The following is a 16,376-nucleotide window of genomic DNA, read 5'->3' as shown; positions in this document are numbered from 1 at the left end:
TTTGTTGCTCCTCAAAACATGGCGCCTACATTACACTTCATAAGGACTCCAGAGTCCGAACCCCTGACAGAAAACCAGCAGTTTCTGTCACAGACTCATGAACGCTCCCTCAGATCCACAGATCGCCCACAGGTCGAGTGTGGACAGTGTCTGTATTTGATCATGACAAGTTTAGGCCCAATGACAAATCATCTTCCTGACTTTGTTGTCACTGGTAACCTCAGCAGTGAAAACATCACATTCACTTGAATTAATTTCGCCGCTGTCCCAGCCGCTGGGACTACGCTCAGAGTGCAGAATTCCACTGGACCACAGTACTGAACTGACACAGAACTGAAGTCACACAGCACACTGCCACATCCAGCATGTAGCTCCGCCCACCTTCTCCAGCCTCCAGAGCAAAGAACACCAGAAAACAACATATAGAGGATTTACAACAATAATTCCTGTTCTATACTAAATACTATCACAAATTTGTCATTTCTTCCATCAACTGCCACAGTACTGTGGTAGCAAAATGCACAAATCTGAATCTGAAAAGAATGCACTGAAGCATACACCATATATCACCACAGTACTGTAGCAGTAAGAGGCTAATGAGTAAAAAAAGAAAAAAACAAAAACAAGAGGCGAATGAGTTCATGGAACAGTATCCCTGATCCCTGGCTCTACTATAAATGCTAACATTTGATTGGTCTGTGGCAACAGACAAACCAATATTTTGTGCCACAGTACTGTGGCAGTAGCCATTGGTATAAAAATACTCAGTAAAGTACAAATTCTCCCAAAACATGCCTGAATACAGTAGTGAAGTAATAGTACTTCATTACTATGCAACACTGTGTAATCTATATGGACGCACATGCTGGGACTAGGGATGGAACGATGTGAAAATTTCATATCACGGTTATTGTGACCAAAATTATCACAGTTATCATTATTATCGCAATATTATAGAAATTGTGCTCAAAATATTCAAAAAGTACTGATACACACACTGAAAGAATTTAACCAAGTTGTATTTTGAAAAAAATAAATAAATAAATAACAGTCCCAATGTCCCTTCTGTGTCAGAAACATTCACATATTAACCCTTAGTGGTCTGAGTCTATTCTGTCTGTTTTTCAGTCCTTTTGATTTGGCCTTTATATACTATAGAAACAAATGTTTACTATACCCATGTTTGGATCTGTTTTTCTATCTCATCTGTCTATTATTTTTTCACTTTAACCTACTACATCAACATTAAAGGCTAGAAAACACAAAAAAAATTTAAAAAATTCAATTTGAAAAATGTATATAATTTATTGCATAAATAACACACAGATGCTTAATGAACCTTTTCACAGACTTTAAAAGTGAATATTGGTTCAAATATTAGGTATAGAAAATTAAAATTGTAATAAATTCAAACTCTACTCAAATATTTGACATTAAAGCAGATCTTTCCATAGGGTTTTTCTCCTAAAAGTGCGGTAATCAAACACAGTTATCATGAGAATTAGAATTTAAACGCTAATACTAACCGTCTGTGATTTTACTGCTGTTTATCGTTATACTGATAATCGTTCCATCCCTAATTGGGACCCAGCATGTCTACACGTCTGATTGTACTGGTTTGTTTGTGGTGGGAGGGTCTTACCGCAGTGGTCTCAGCGTCCTCAGGAGCCTCAACACTCGCAGCATTCCCAAGATCTTTGTCCCAGAGTTGGAGATGAGCGACACCAGAATGTCAATGACAGAGATCATCACCAACATCCCATCCAGAATGTTCCAGCTGCTCCTCAGATACGCCTTGTCCCCAAAACACCAGCCCAAAGCCACGATCTGGAAGACCACCAGGACAGAGAGGCAGTTCACACTGAGCGGACAGACGTCTGAGCTGACAGGAAGTACTCAGGTTTTGTGTTTATGCAGTCCTCATCCATAACAGAAAATACAAACCATGAGGCTCATTTGAACTCCACCCACTGTGAAGGATGTCCAGACTGAACAGGTTTAGGCAGAAGCTCAATGCTTATAGACGCCAGTTTTATTTGACCAATCAAAACAGCAGAAATCATTCCTGCTTGTAAATACTGACTTTATGAAAATGATACAGAACGCAGTGATTTTATTTTATTTTTGCCTGTGATGTTGCAGGTTTTGTTGTTACCAAGTCATTTCCGATATTTATCAGGAGCCCGTTGTCAGTATTTCACATGCACATCTTATTGAGTTTGTCTTTTCTGACCTGACGATCATGAAACAGCAGCTCTTTCCTTACTTCATTCTAATGTTATAGGATCTGCTCTCGCTAATTCTGGCTGCACAGCAATGTGCATTTCGGAAAATAATAGATACTGGCTGACTTTCACTTAAAATAAGAAAAAAAAAAAAGCATGGCAACTCCTTTGCTTCATGCATTCCAAAAACATCCCCTGAAGAGATAAGAGAAGCAGGGATACAGATGAAAAGCCTCATTTGCATATGAGGACGCTCATCAACGTACAACAGTATATGCTCCATATGAAGAAGGTGTCTGGGGAATTATTATGAAGTTTGATCAGTTTAAGCTCCTCCTGCACATCCAAAGGTAATTACACTCAACATCACTGTGTCCATTGGACTTTATCGAGCACTGCAGTGGAAACAAGTACCTGAACCTGCTCATTTTGTGCTTCTTGGTCATTTTACTCCAATATATCTAAGGAATATGTCGTACCTTTAACTGCAGTCTGTCCCTCTGACTGCGTTTTCTGCCTCCCGATCTATTATTTAGAATGTTTGTGGTGACCTGGAGGACGAAGCATTCCCTTAAGGGTTGGGGAAACTCTCCTTCTGTAAGTTAAATCAACTCTTGGATTCACTGGAAAATCATCACTAAGCTGAAAACAGACCGGTTTTCCTGAGGCCATTAAAACAATTCCTTTAAGGCGTCCATACACTGTGCGATTATTTCGATCGCTGCACGCAGCTCCATCTCAAACTGTGCGAATCATTTGTAAAGTCAGGGTCACGATTCATGTTCTCACACTGTATGGACCGATGATCGTATGCGACCTGACTGCTCACACTGTAGGACCATACACCAGAGGATGCACCACACTGTAGGACCATCCACCGGAGGATGCACCACACTGTAGGACCATCCACCAGAGGATGCACCACACTGTAGGACCATACACCAGAGGATGCACCACACTGTAGGACCATCCACCAGAGGACGCACCACACTGTAGGACCATACACCAGAGGATGCACCACACTGTAGGACCATCCACCAGAGGACGCACCACACTGTAGGACCATACACCAGAGGATGCACCACACTGTAGGACCATCCACCAGAGGACGCACCACACTGTAGGACCATCCACCAGAGGACGCACCACACTGTAGGACCATCCACCAGAGGACGCACCACACTGTAGGACCATCCACCAGAGGATGCACCACACTGTAGGACCATCCACCAGAGGACGCACCACACTGTAGGACCATACACCAGAGGACGCACCACACTGTAGGACCATACACCAGAGGACGCACCACACTGTAGGACCATCCACCAGAGGACGCACCACACTGTAGGACCATACACCAGAGGATGCACCACACTGTAGGACCATCCACCAGAGGACGCACCACACTGTAGGACCATAGACCAGAGGATGCACCACACTGTAGGACCATACACCAGAGGACGCACCACACATTCCAGTGTTGTATCCGGAAATACAAGGTTAAAATACCAAGGAATCCGGAAGTGCGTAGACGATTGTGTATGGTGTGAGTCACAAATGCTAGTGCTAAACACAAACCAACGAGCTGCTTTGGTAACATGTGCCATTATCTGTGAGGAATGAAAACAGAAGAAAAGACGACCACAGGTTTGGTGCAGGAGTTGTTTGTCCAGACGTGGACAGTATGGGCTGTCAGTCCTACAGCAGAGGGAACTAGAGGGAAGATGCAACAGCTAAACTGCACTAGGACAATACCAGCTCCTGCTTGTACGCTACTGTACGCGTCTGTGTTGGCGCATGCACAGTGTGAGAATCTGAGGCCCATGGGCTCGTGGCAGTGCTTTGACAGTGGATACCCTCAGGAGGAGCGAGCAGGATTTCAAACAGCTGCGTTTTCCTTGCGAACACACAATTGCTGGTGGTGAGGTGGTGGTGAGGTGTTCTTGTCTTCTCCTTAGCCCATGTCCACTGCACCAAGGACCACACACCATCAGAGGAACATCTGGACCCAGCCCAGAAAGAGAAGCACCAGTGAGGAATGGTCTCTAAAATCACACAGTGTATGGACGCCGTTAGAGATACGTGGTCCTCACAGGGCAGCACCACCACAAACATGCAATGCTCATATCTGACATACATCATATATCGAACATATGAAAATATGATGCTCTGCTGTAATAAAGCCATTTAAATGAACTCTACCTTACAGCTGCGTATGACTTTCGTCACCAGTTTTCGTCAGATCTGTCAAACCTGAGTCATATCCTACGGATCATGACTCCGTAAGTCTGTCTGTGATTACACACTTAACTCTCTTCCCTCACAGTGAACAGTTTCCAGGTGTGCTCCACCATAACCGTAGGTCACTCAGGCATTTTTGGAAATTTGTCGCAACTTGCATTGTGGAAGCGGAGCTCCACGCAGCTGCACTGCGGCCGCAGCGGCAACAATCACAGAAACAGCTTCATTGCCTCTTGCTACTGCAGCTGCGTGAGCTTGTAGACATTGGACTTTTTTTTTTTTTTAAATCCACCTCCAATATAGTCATTTAATAACAAGCATTTTTTACAAATTCATTAGAATGGAGAGAGCATTGTGGGAAACATGTGGTTAGATTCTTTCAGACACCCCATCAGGGTAAACCCAGAGGTGGTTCTTCTGAGTGTTGGGGACAGTGTGGATCACAGGAGGCCAGTCCTTCTCATGTGTTCTGGGACTGGGTTAGGGTTAGTGTGGGTCACAGGGTTAGGGTTAGGGTTAGGGTTAGGGTTAGTGTGGGTCACAGAGGCCAGTCCTTCTCATTGTGTTCTGGGACTGGGTTAGGGTTAGTGTGGGTCACAGGGTTAGGGTTAGGGTTAGGGTTAGTGTGAGTCACAGGGTTAGGGTTAGGGTTAGGGTTAGAGTTTGGGTTAGTGTGGGTCACAGGGTTAGGGTTAGGGTTAGTGTGGGTCACAGGGTTAGGGTTAGGGTTAGTGTGGGTCACAGGGTTAGGGTTAGGTTTAGTGTGGGTCACAGGGTTAGGGTTAGGGTTAGGGTTAGGGTTAGTGTGGGTCACAGGGTTAGGGTTAGGGTTAGTGTGGGTCACAGAGGCCAGTCCTATTCACAGGACTTTACTCTGGGTCTTCAGGGTTCCTGTTCTCTCTAAACTGTGTAAATGTGTATCTTGGTGTTGTCTCAGTTCTAGAACAGAGGGAGGACACTAAGTACTACAGGTGCTTTTACAGGTGCCAGCAAGAACTCTATTAGAAGAAGGTGTTTAAAGCCAACGGCACCAACAGTAGCAGACTGGTACCAGGACCGTCTGGCAAATGTTCCAATGGAAAATGGACTGACTCCAGGGCTGTCAAACTCATTTTCTTCTGGGTGGGGGGGGGGGGCACATTCAGCCCAATTAATCTGCAGTGGGCCGGACCAGTTAAATAATAGCATGATAACCAATAAATAATGACAACTGCAAATTGTTTTAGCGCAAAAAAAATGACATTCAATCATGCCAATATTTACATTTATAAACCATCCAAACAACAGGATGTGAATAACCTGAAAAAAAATGACATTTGTTCAGTAATATAAATACAATTTTATCAATATTTTGCCTCGACTTTCATGCATACATGTGCATTACAGATCAGAGGGTTCTCAGAGCCTTGTCCCTTAAAGCCCTTTCCTCTACAGGCGCTCCTCAGGGCTGTGTACTTTCACCACTGCTTGATGATGATGGTAGGAGCAGGATGAGAACAGGCACCATGTGAACTTCACAGACGATCCAGTTCTAGTGAGCCTTTGAACAATGAGGAGGACGGGCATGGTCCTGGAGTGGAGGATCTGACCTGTTGGTGTGAAAACTTTTATCTGTCCATCAGTGTCTCCAAAACCAAAGATATGACTATTGGTCTCCGTAGGTCTGCCCATAATGGATTACAAACCATTATTCAAAATAAGGTTGTTGAAAATGTGGATGAATGCAAATACTTAGGGACCATTACTGATCGGAAATGATCATTTGACAGTAATACAGAGGCAGTGTGAAAAAGGTCCAACAGACTTTTCTATTTAAGAAAGATGAAATCATTTAATGTATGCAGGACTGATGACTGTGTTTGACAGTGTTTGATTCAGTCTGTTTTAACGTTTTGCATTGTGCTGTGGTATGGTGGTCTTTCAATGACCAGCAAGAAGAAGCTAATTAGACTGGTAGATGTAGCATCAAAGGTGTGTAGGGGTCCAGCTAACCCATCTGCAGGACATGGATGATAAACAGGTCAGCGTTAAGGCCAAACACAGTTTAAACTGCCCTGATCTCCCACTGTTTGGGGAGTTTCATTCACTCCCTCTGGTGGCTGTTTTAGGGTTCCTCAGCTGAGAACGGACGGACTGGGGACCTCCTTTATTCCTGCGGGCTATTAGGAATCTGAATTCATGTAGCTGATATCTAGATTTTTTTTTTTTTTTCTTCTTATGTCAAGTTTTAAAATCTTTTTATGTGATTATTTATTTTTTAAGGCTCATGGCCATTCTGGCAGTTAACTGGTGTACTGCCATAATGGACCTTTTTTTACTTGTGTTGGGAGGGGGAGTGGCTCCACTGTGTATTGTCCTGTATTCTGTCATTTTATTGGGTGGCATCTGGGGTGCTGTTTCTGTGTCTGTGTCTTTGGGTATGTGCTTATGTGTTTATGACCCCTGCTGCACACCCAATTTCCTTTCCTAAGGATAAATAAAGTTGAAAGTTGAAGTTGAAAAGATCTACAAGGCACAAAACATTTAGGAACAGGCAGAATATTGTTAAAATTGCACTGAATTTTCTTCAGACATTTCAGGTTGTTCATATTTGTTCAGGTTATTCACATTTTACTGTTAAAGGATAGTTTGTAAATGTAAACATTTTCATAATTGAATGTGTTTTGCACTAAATCAAAGAGAAAAATTGGTGTTGTCATTATTTATAGGTTATTATGATAGTATTTTGAGTTTGATGCCCTGACTTGCACTTTGCAAATTCATCCCAGGGCCGGACCGGAACCTTTGGCGGGCCGGTTTAGGCCCCCGGGACGCATGTTTGACACCTGTGACTGACTCTATCAGAATCCAGAGGGATGAATGTGACCATATTTGGGACAAATGGATTCAGTTCTTCTCCTCTAGCCACCCAGAGTTTGTCTCTAAGAATGTCTTCTTTGTAATCTCCCTGTCTTTATTCTGTGTGAATGTTTGACTTCTGCATAAACATGTGGAATGTTTAAAGAACACAGAGGAATTGAAAGCTGTGACTGTCTTATTTTAAGTGAGAATACCAAAACTGTAAGCACTCAGTTCATATGTTTTTGTTTTTGTGTTTGACGCTGTTGTATGTAGAAAATAAGAACTACAAACAGGACTCTAATAAATATCATATGTATGAATGGTAATGCTGAGATATCTTGCTCCTTTTCCAATAAAAACAAAATAATACAAAAAAAAAATAACAAGCATTTTTATTAACATTGAGATGATTTTTAATGCTAAGTATGTCATATTTGCTGAGCGTGCTCTATTGATGCTGTGTTTGTGTAATTTATCTAATGCTAATACTAAAACTACAGCTGTGTGTCTGTGACACCAGGACCAGAAATAGAGGCTTTCAGTGAACTCTGGTCCGTCCGCCTCTGTTCACTCCTGCCCACGCCTGCATAGGCTTCCATTCAAAGCAGGGACATTTGAAGAGTGAGACCAGTCTGACCAGCTCTGAACACTGTGTGTGTGTGTGTGTGTGTGTGTGTGAGTCTTTCATTCCTGCTTCTTTTTTTAGTCTCCATCGTAAAGCTGCTTTCACTTCTGTTTGGGGCTTAGAGTAGATGTAGGTCTCAGGCAGAAACAGTATTTTCTGTCTTTCTTTGTCTGACTGGTTTTTGGAGTCTGGTCTGGACTTCTCTATTAGACACTGTAAGTCACAGGTGTCAAACCTGCGTCCCGGGGGCCAAAACCGGCCCCCCAAAGGTTCCAGTCCGGCCTGCGAGATGAATTATCAAAGTGTCTAAATTCCACAGTCCAGGCTGTGGAACTCATGTTAGTGTGGGTTCCACATCCAGACCAATCTGATCTACAGTCCAATAAGAACAGCAGAAGAACCCACACAGAAGAACCACTGCAGATTTACTACTGGGTTTGATGGAAAAAATAATATGACATTATGTCTGTAAATATGACAACTGCAATGTTTGTCTTTGTTTTAGTGAAAAAAATCACATTAAATTATGAAACTCTTTCCATTTCCAAACTCTCCTGTACCAATAAAATGTGACTAACCTGAACAATGTGTCCAACCTGAAATGTCTGTATTAAATTCAGTCCAGTTTGAACTCTTTTCTTCCTGTTCCTCAGTGTTTAGTGTCTTTGGAGATCTGATCCAGAATGCACATGGACTAATGAGAAGTGGAGGAAGAAGACTGAGAAAATTACACTGATTTTACTGAAGAAATGTCCGTTTTTTCAGGCTATTCACATCTGTTTTTGTTTGGATAGTTATAAAAGTAAATATTTCATAATTTAATTTGGTTTTTTTTTCACTCAAACACAGAACATAAATTGTCAGTTGTCATCATTTCTGGGTTCTTCTGTTCTATTTCCTGGTTGGGTCCACTGCAGATCAGATCAGACTGAATGTGGAACCTGAATGAACAGTTTGAAAGCCCTGGTATAAAGAGAATTCAGTGCAACTTTAACAAATTCTGCTGTTACTAAAAGTGTTGTGTCTTTGTAGATCTGACCTATAATGCACATGTAGAAATGAGAAGTCGAGGCAAATATTGATAAAACTGCACTTATATTTCTGAACAAATGTCCTTTTTTTCAGGTTATTCACATCCTTTTTGTTTGGTTAGTTTATAAATGTAAATACTGGCATAATTAAATGTTATTTTTTGCACTAAAACCATTTGCAGTTTATTATTTATTGGCTGTCATGTTCTTACTTTACTGGTCCGGCGTCCACTGCAGATTAAATTGAGCTGAATGTGGAACCTGAAAAAAAATGGGTTTGACAGCCCTGCTGTACGTCTGCCTGTAGAGGTGTCACAAAGGACAGTTGAATAAAATTCTACTTTAGACTAATGTAGTGACATAATGACAACAGTCGTTGCTTTTCCATTAACTCTCAAATTGTGCAAATATAACTTGTGCACAAAATTTGCCTGATGGAAAATGTCAATTTTGCCCAAACTCTCATTTTTCAATGAAAAGTTTTTGACTTGCAAGAGGTGGTTTTTCAGTCATAGAGAAATTGGTACATTGTGCAAAACCACAATGAAAGACCTTTAAGCCCATACATGCGGAAAGCTTATAATGATAACACCCCAAATAAAGTGGCATGTATTTATGTGAGTAATGATATCACGTTGGTTTATCAACCAGCACCAACTACAGCTGTTGCATCATAGAGACATTTTGAACATTAAATACAACTAAATATGTCTATTATCATTAAAAAATTCAATTTGAAAATGACAGATAATAATGTGTCATGACAGAATTTTTACAACTCTGTCCGTCATTTTGATGAACAATAAAAATGTCCAGCGCAGCCTCTGTACGGTACGTGTTCATCAGTAGTCCACTTTTCCTTTGAGCCTCAAATTTCGTGACTATAACTTGTGCATAAAAATTTGCCTAATGGAAAAAACACAATTTAGCCCAACTCTAGTTTTTTCAAGAAAAATGTTTGCGCTTGCAAGAGGTGGTAACTAGAGTCACGTGAACAAAATAACTGATGTTGATGGATGTTACAACAAAAGAAGAAGAGGAGTTTTCAAACAAACATAGCGCAGTATGTGTGGACACAGGAGAAAACCAAGTCACATTTACCTCCGGCCCCCTGCCGCAGGGTGGACTAAAGGCCAAAGGTTTTCAAGTGTGGGCACGTTATGTTTGAATTAAGTACGGGATAGAGGGGTAACAAGCATTCTGGATTCAAAACACAACATATTTATGTTGGTCGCCATGTCTGTGGAATGACTTCTCATGACATCTTGCGATAATAAATAAAAATAAATCATCGCATTTGTGATTTTCATGGAAAAACTCACATTATACACTTCTGTTTTTTGGACATTTAGTGAATATGGGTAAAGTTAAAGTAATATTGATGATAATGCTGTTATGTAGCCCTCACATCTGCACACAGGTGAAACCTCTAGAACTTACCTTTACTGTCATCTCTGCCACAAAGATTGTTGTGAAGATGTAGTTGGAGAACGTGAGGAAGATCCGCTCCTGTCAAAGAAAAAGAAGATGCAAGAGGCCTGGTTCAAACTAGAGTATGGGATGATTTGAAGAACAAAGAAAGTTTAGACATGTTTTCCTACCAAGTTTGTTCTTTCTCTACTAATAAACGATGCAGTGTGCAGCTGAATAATGCATGAATGAATTACCATGTGTGAAACCATCTTATACGGTACATCCACTGCACTCACTAATGATGGCTGGCAGCCACTGATGAAATGCACTGTTTGCTGGAGCTGCAGGAAGTCGTCAAACATAAAGTGCTTCTATTTAAGAAAAACTGCAATGGAAATAAACTTGTTTCAAAACCATTTTGTGATTGAGATCATGTGTGATTTTGGGATGTGTTTTCTTATGCAGAGCTCATCAAGCTACTGAATCACTGACAGACTGTAACTCATACCTGTACACATCTGTGCACATTTGCACAACGGTAACATTTGCACTCAACATCTTACCACTGGGACAGTATTCTGTATCTTGCACAATAAATCCATCTTCACTTTTTTGCATCTTGATACACTTACTCTTTGCACAAAGTACTTGCTTCATCTTATTTTACCTGTTTAATTTTTCCTGGATTAGTGTACAGTTTATTTCCTTTATTTCATTTTAGTTTAGTTTAAGTCTTTACATTAGTCATGTGAAGGGAACTCACAAAGTACGAATTTCATTGCTTAGTACTACTGTGTATACCGGCTACATTGTCCTTAGGGGCTCAAATGAGTGTCCATTTGTGTCCAAAACAGTTGTCCTACAGTCATAGAATGTGTGTAAATAATGCTAATCCATTAGTGCACAGACTACTGATATTCTCTGACAGTAGAAGCTCTATTTTCATAAATATGGATTTGGAATAGCACATGTATGTGAAAACTTTTGCTGGTGGATGGACGTGACATTACCCATGATGCTCTGGTCAGTCCCAGTACTTTATTAGGAATAAACTTACAGACTTCCTATTGCTAATTGTGCTCTTCTTCATAAATGTTGGTATTGTGGATCTAAAACAATCCCAGCTGACACAAAACACTAAATGTGTCAGTGGACGGATGTGACATGGTTGTTGTGGATCCCATCATACTGATGTTCTGCAGCCATGTCAGCGTTTACACTAATGATCCCTGTGCAAAAACTAGGAGCACTATTATTTATTGGATAGTTTAGCATCAGACTAAAGAGGAAAGAACAATCTAGAATTGTTCTTTGTGTCTAAAAATGCTTCTTATTGTAAAAGTGTTGATGTAAACAGTGCTGTGTGCCATTCTTCATGTATGTATTGGTGGAACAGAAGCAGGATGGATCAGCACCATACTCCAGAACCTGTACAAATAAAACATGTGATATGGAGGAGAGAATCTGGGAAGAAAAACTGGGGAATCCAAAAGAAGAGAAAAGAGAAGATTGTTTTTCAGCTCAGTTCAGTTCAAATAGAACTTGTCCATTTGTGACATGAAAATATAGCATTAATTGTGCTGAAATGGTTCATTTTTGAGCTGAAAACATAGTTCATATGAGCATCAACATGTTGAACAGAACTGAAATCCTGTCCATTTGAACAACTGTCATTTACCAACACAAAGTTCCTTTGGATTCACTGAGACTGATTTAATATGAACACAGACACAGAAGAGCTGTGAACACATGTGAGCTGATGATGATAATACACTTTCTGGATCTTGAATCAAATGCATCCCTTTGAAAACATGTGTCACCTGTTGAACATTGAGTCACTTTTCTAAATGAGCTCCAAACACATGCTTGGTGTTGCTGGCCTTGCACAGTCAGACTCATCAGGACCTAATGAATTCACCATCTATTCACAGTCTCATGTGTGCATTTCCATGCCCCCTGTGGCTCAGTGGTGTCTGTGGACCAGGGAGCCCATGGGAGACTATTTACTGACTTCCACAAGGACTGAGAAGAGAAAATAAGCTGCCTGCAAGAACGAGATTGGTTGCTTATTTCCCCTGCGTCCCCTCTGTCTGCAGGGTTAGGGTTAGGCCTAATGTCTATGTATATGTCTGGATGTGTGTGTGTGTGTGTGATGGTGTGTGTGTAGGTGGTTGTCTTTCCCATGGCCTCTGTCTACCATCACACAAACTCCAAGGAACACAAACTCACACATATAAACACTGATGGCAGTCTTGCACTTTTTTTTCCTGAGTCTCTGGGAATGTCAGGCATGACATCACTGGGAATACTTGAACAGAAATTATAAATTCCAGGCTCGACAGCAGCTCATATCCTCTGTAAACAAGTTTTCATATTTTCAGTCATTATGAGCTAACGGCCATAAGGTATGGACTGAGGAAATGGAAAAATGGAAATGTAAAAAATAAAGCAGTGGTGAAAGACTGTAATTCATGACTTACAGCAGACTTTAGTCCCCCCCTCCAGTTTCTGTACATACTTCCATATAAACTGTTCTACTTTAAATTCAGTTGTATTAGAGTTCTGTCAGAGTGAAGTGGTGAGCCTCATCTGGCTTTGTTTATTCCAGGCAACTTGTCAGTACAGCCTTTAAGAGGATACCTGTGTTCCCAATCATACTAATCTATCAAAAGTCCTGTGAAATGTAAGGTATTAGAGGAGAGTAGGTACTACAGAGGCTGAACAAAGGCTGATCCACAGGCTGTGACTACGCACTCTTTAGACTCATATCCATGGAAAGCTGGTGATGCAAATGTTCTGGGCTCAAAACGAACCAAACTGGAAGATGATTTGTTATATTTTTACTAAGCTGCTATGCTGCTGTATTTCCATGTCCATTCCAGATAAAGATACATTAAATAAATAAATTACATATATAAAAAGGGCTTCCTTTCTGTGCTGTGCGTACTGGCATACACATAACAGAGTGTGATGCGGTGTGTGTAGGGTTGCCAACCGTCCCTTGAAAAACAGAATCGGAAATGGGGCGACCCAACTGTTGTCCTCATCTCTGTACATACCACTGTCTGTTATCTTTAAGAACAGACTGTCCTAAATAGAGGGAGCAGGCTTAATGTGGTTTTCTGTGCGGCTGAATACAGTTTGTCCCAGAGTTCGTTCAGGCGCTCTACCAGACCTGTCTGTGTGTGGCGTTTCCTTGACTTTTTTCTGCTTCCACATCCATCTTGCTTCACCTCAGCTTCTTCTAGCACTTGTACCTGGACTACTGCTGCATCTGCTTTTCTTTGCAATGTTAGCCCTTCAAGCTCTGTCTATTTCCACTTTTTCCACTTTTAGCTTAGCTTCTTTGCTTGCGTATGATGCTCTCACCTCAGCAGTCTCTGCTGTTGCTGGAGCTGCACTACCTGTAGATCCTGATGAGCGACCCTAGAGCTGGTTCCAGGGGACGTGTTGACCACAATGAAGCACTGAATGGTGCCTTTTCACTGTAGTGTTTTCAACAAAAGCGTTGTAACTAGGTCAAAACACGAGCTAAACCATCAATGAAGAGCCTGGATGAGTTTTACAGCTTCAGTTCTCTCCAAGAATGATGGTGCAAACTGTGACATACAATACAAGTGTTCTCAGTACATTGAGTCATATGACACTGAAAACAAAGTGCAAACAGTTCACACAAACATGATGCTTTTGCCAAAATAATGACTGATATCTCATCTTGAACACATTTAGAGTTATATTAATGAGCGTAAGGCATTCTCTGCCTGATGATTCACCCTGGACAGAGACAGACGGCAGTACCACGCTTAGCATGGGCTTTGATGGACTCTGTTTACGAGTCAAAATCAGAAACAGGAAGGACTGCGAACGGAACCGGAAGTACAATTTAGCAATAATATTCTCTGAACAAAACTTTAATAAACTGTGAATTATTTATCTAAACAACTTACAATGACTTTTAGCAAAGTAGAAACGATTTTTATTATTAATTAAATCCATGAACTTATTTATTAGACAAATTGCCTTAAGGGCAACACAATAACTTCAGTGTGTTTTAGCTCCAGAGGTTCCCCTTCCAGTTACAGACCACATTCATCAACACTGTGATGCAAAGTTTAGCGTGTGTGTGTGTGTCTGTGTGTGTGTGTGTGCCAGCTTGTCGTCATACATTTATCATCAGATACAGATGCTGCTGTTTCATTTGTATTTTTATTCAATCCTAACAGATAGTTACAGAACTCCAGACCACCCTTGAGAGAAATGAAACACCTCCATTCGCTCTGGGTCTGTGATGCCAGTGGTTGAATGTTTAATGCCTGGAATATCGTATCTGACCACAACTGAACCAGAACTGAAGACATGCTGAATGCGATATGAGAGGCCAAGTTATGACTGAAACACTGAGGCATTCTCTAATCCAACTGTTCAGTTCCAGCCAGTGGAAACAGAGCTAACAGGTAACAGCTTCTGTATGTGTTCGACCTGCTGAAGAACACAGATAATGGTGAATTCATGAATTCTTGCAGACATCATTTGTGCTCAAAGAAAACCTCCCTGTATTTCAAAGGAACCAAACACACAATCATCATCTGTTCCGTTGCAACTTCCACTGGCGTCCAGTCTGCATCTGTGTATCCAAATGTTATTGTCGAAGAATAACGCGCCGGCTGAACACTTAAGATTGGGGCATATTTCATATTATTAAAGTTGCTATAATTCAATTTAGACCTGCAGACAGTGATGTATTGTTCCCTAGCTCAATTAGAAATAATAAATCATAATAGGTGGTATAATCATCCTCAATCATTTCCACTGAGCAACAGGAAGGCTGTATCCAGGCAACGTCCAGCACTAGACCAAAACAGAACTGGACTGGAAGCCAAGCGCCAAAGTGTGTCACATAACTTCCAGGACAGTGAACTAATAACTCAGCCTGAATTCCACACTAGAATGTTGTGACTAGAACATTTTATCTCTGTAACAACGATTTAATCACTATGTAAAGAATATAACGTGTGTCAGCCCGGCACAGTGTGGAGCCGATACTTCAGAGGAGTAGTTCCACACAGGCAGCCAAGTCATAAATTATACATGTTTGGTTGTTAGACGCAGCCCAAATAGAATCAGCGAGTGCAAAATCGATACACAATCGGCCTCATTAATTCAAAACAGCCCACACAGACAAACAAACAGCGTCACCCAATGACCGCTGGGACAAATGAGATCTGGAGCAATAAGCATCTCACTAAACAGTAACGGCCGTTCATTCTCCTGTTTGTTGCCGTTTACTGCATCGTACGTTTCAATCTCATTTCAGTAATGGCCTCGGGTGCAGACTGGACTGGAGCGCCCACAGCTGGAAACTGGCTGAATTTACTACAAGCAAAATGCTTCCAGAACCAAAGTAGTTCAACTTTACCTTCTTTCAGTTCCTAAAAACGAAAAAATAAGTTATCAAGATATAAGATGCATAATTCTACATGAAGTAATGAGAGAGTGATTATTAACTGAAAGATATTTATGTCTGAACCACAAGTTCTGACTTCTATACATGTCTGCAACGTCGAACATGTTCATCTGTGCTGATGTTTTGATAGAACATGCCTTCTTTGGCGTATAATACACTTTGTTACATTTCATAAACCATGACGAGCATTGATCTGAGTCACATGTAGCAGCTTTAATAATTGTCAGTGTGTGACACTTCTATCAAATTGTCTCATGTTTTTTACCAGAGGAACCAGAGATGCCTTGAAACTGTGTAAACAACAGATAAGAGACAAGAGATAAGCCAAAAGCACCATGTACATACTGGATAACTGTTGTTTTAAGTGTTGTTTTAAAGGGCTCACGTTTGCTAAACCCACTTTTATTAGTCTTTGGTTCATGTATTTGTGTATTTGAGGACCCTAATAGTTCAAAAGGTTTAAATTTGAACCCTCCAGGTGCTGCCAAGCTGTGTTTATATTAATTTTGGCAAAAATCCAGTGGATTTCTACAACC

General features: G+C 41.0%; 1 protein-coding gene across 1 annotated transcript in view; it reads right to left on the bottom strand.

Annotated features, from left to right (window-relative positions):
• Nucleotides 1-16,376, bottom strand: part of LOC115439497 (voltage-dependent T-type calcium channel subunit alpha-1G-like) — a 65,579-nt gene that overhangs the window by 28,554 nt on the left and 20,649 nt on the right. The window contains exons 4-5 of the mRNA XM_030163311.1: nucleotides 10,404-10,472; nucleotides 1,643-1,827 (exon numbers count right to left, since the gene is read on the bottom strand). Of these exons, the coding sequence (XP_030019171.1) occupies nucleotides 1,643-1,827; nucleotides 10,404-10,472 (254 nt within the window). The remainder of the gene's footprint in view (nucleotides 1-1,642; nucleotides 1,828-10,403; nucleotides 10,473-16,376) is intronic.

The sequence above is a fragment of the Sphaeramia orbicularis genome, chromosome 19 (genome assembly GCF_902148855.1).
Source record: "Sphaeramia orbicularis chromosome 19, fSphaOr1.1, whole genome shotgun sequence".
In the NCBI taxonomy this organism is placed as follows: domain Eukaryota; kingdom Metazoa; phylum Chordata; class Actinopteri; order Kurtiformes; family Apogonidae; genus Sphaeramia; species Sphaeramia orbicularis.
Note: the sequence above shows the minus strand (reverse complement) of the source record. Positions and strands in the feature narration are given on the sequence as shown.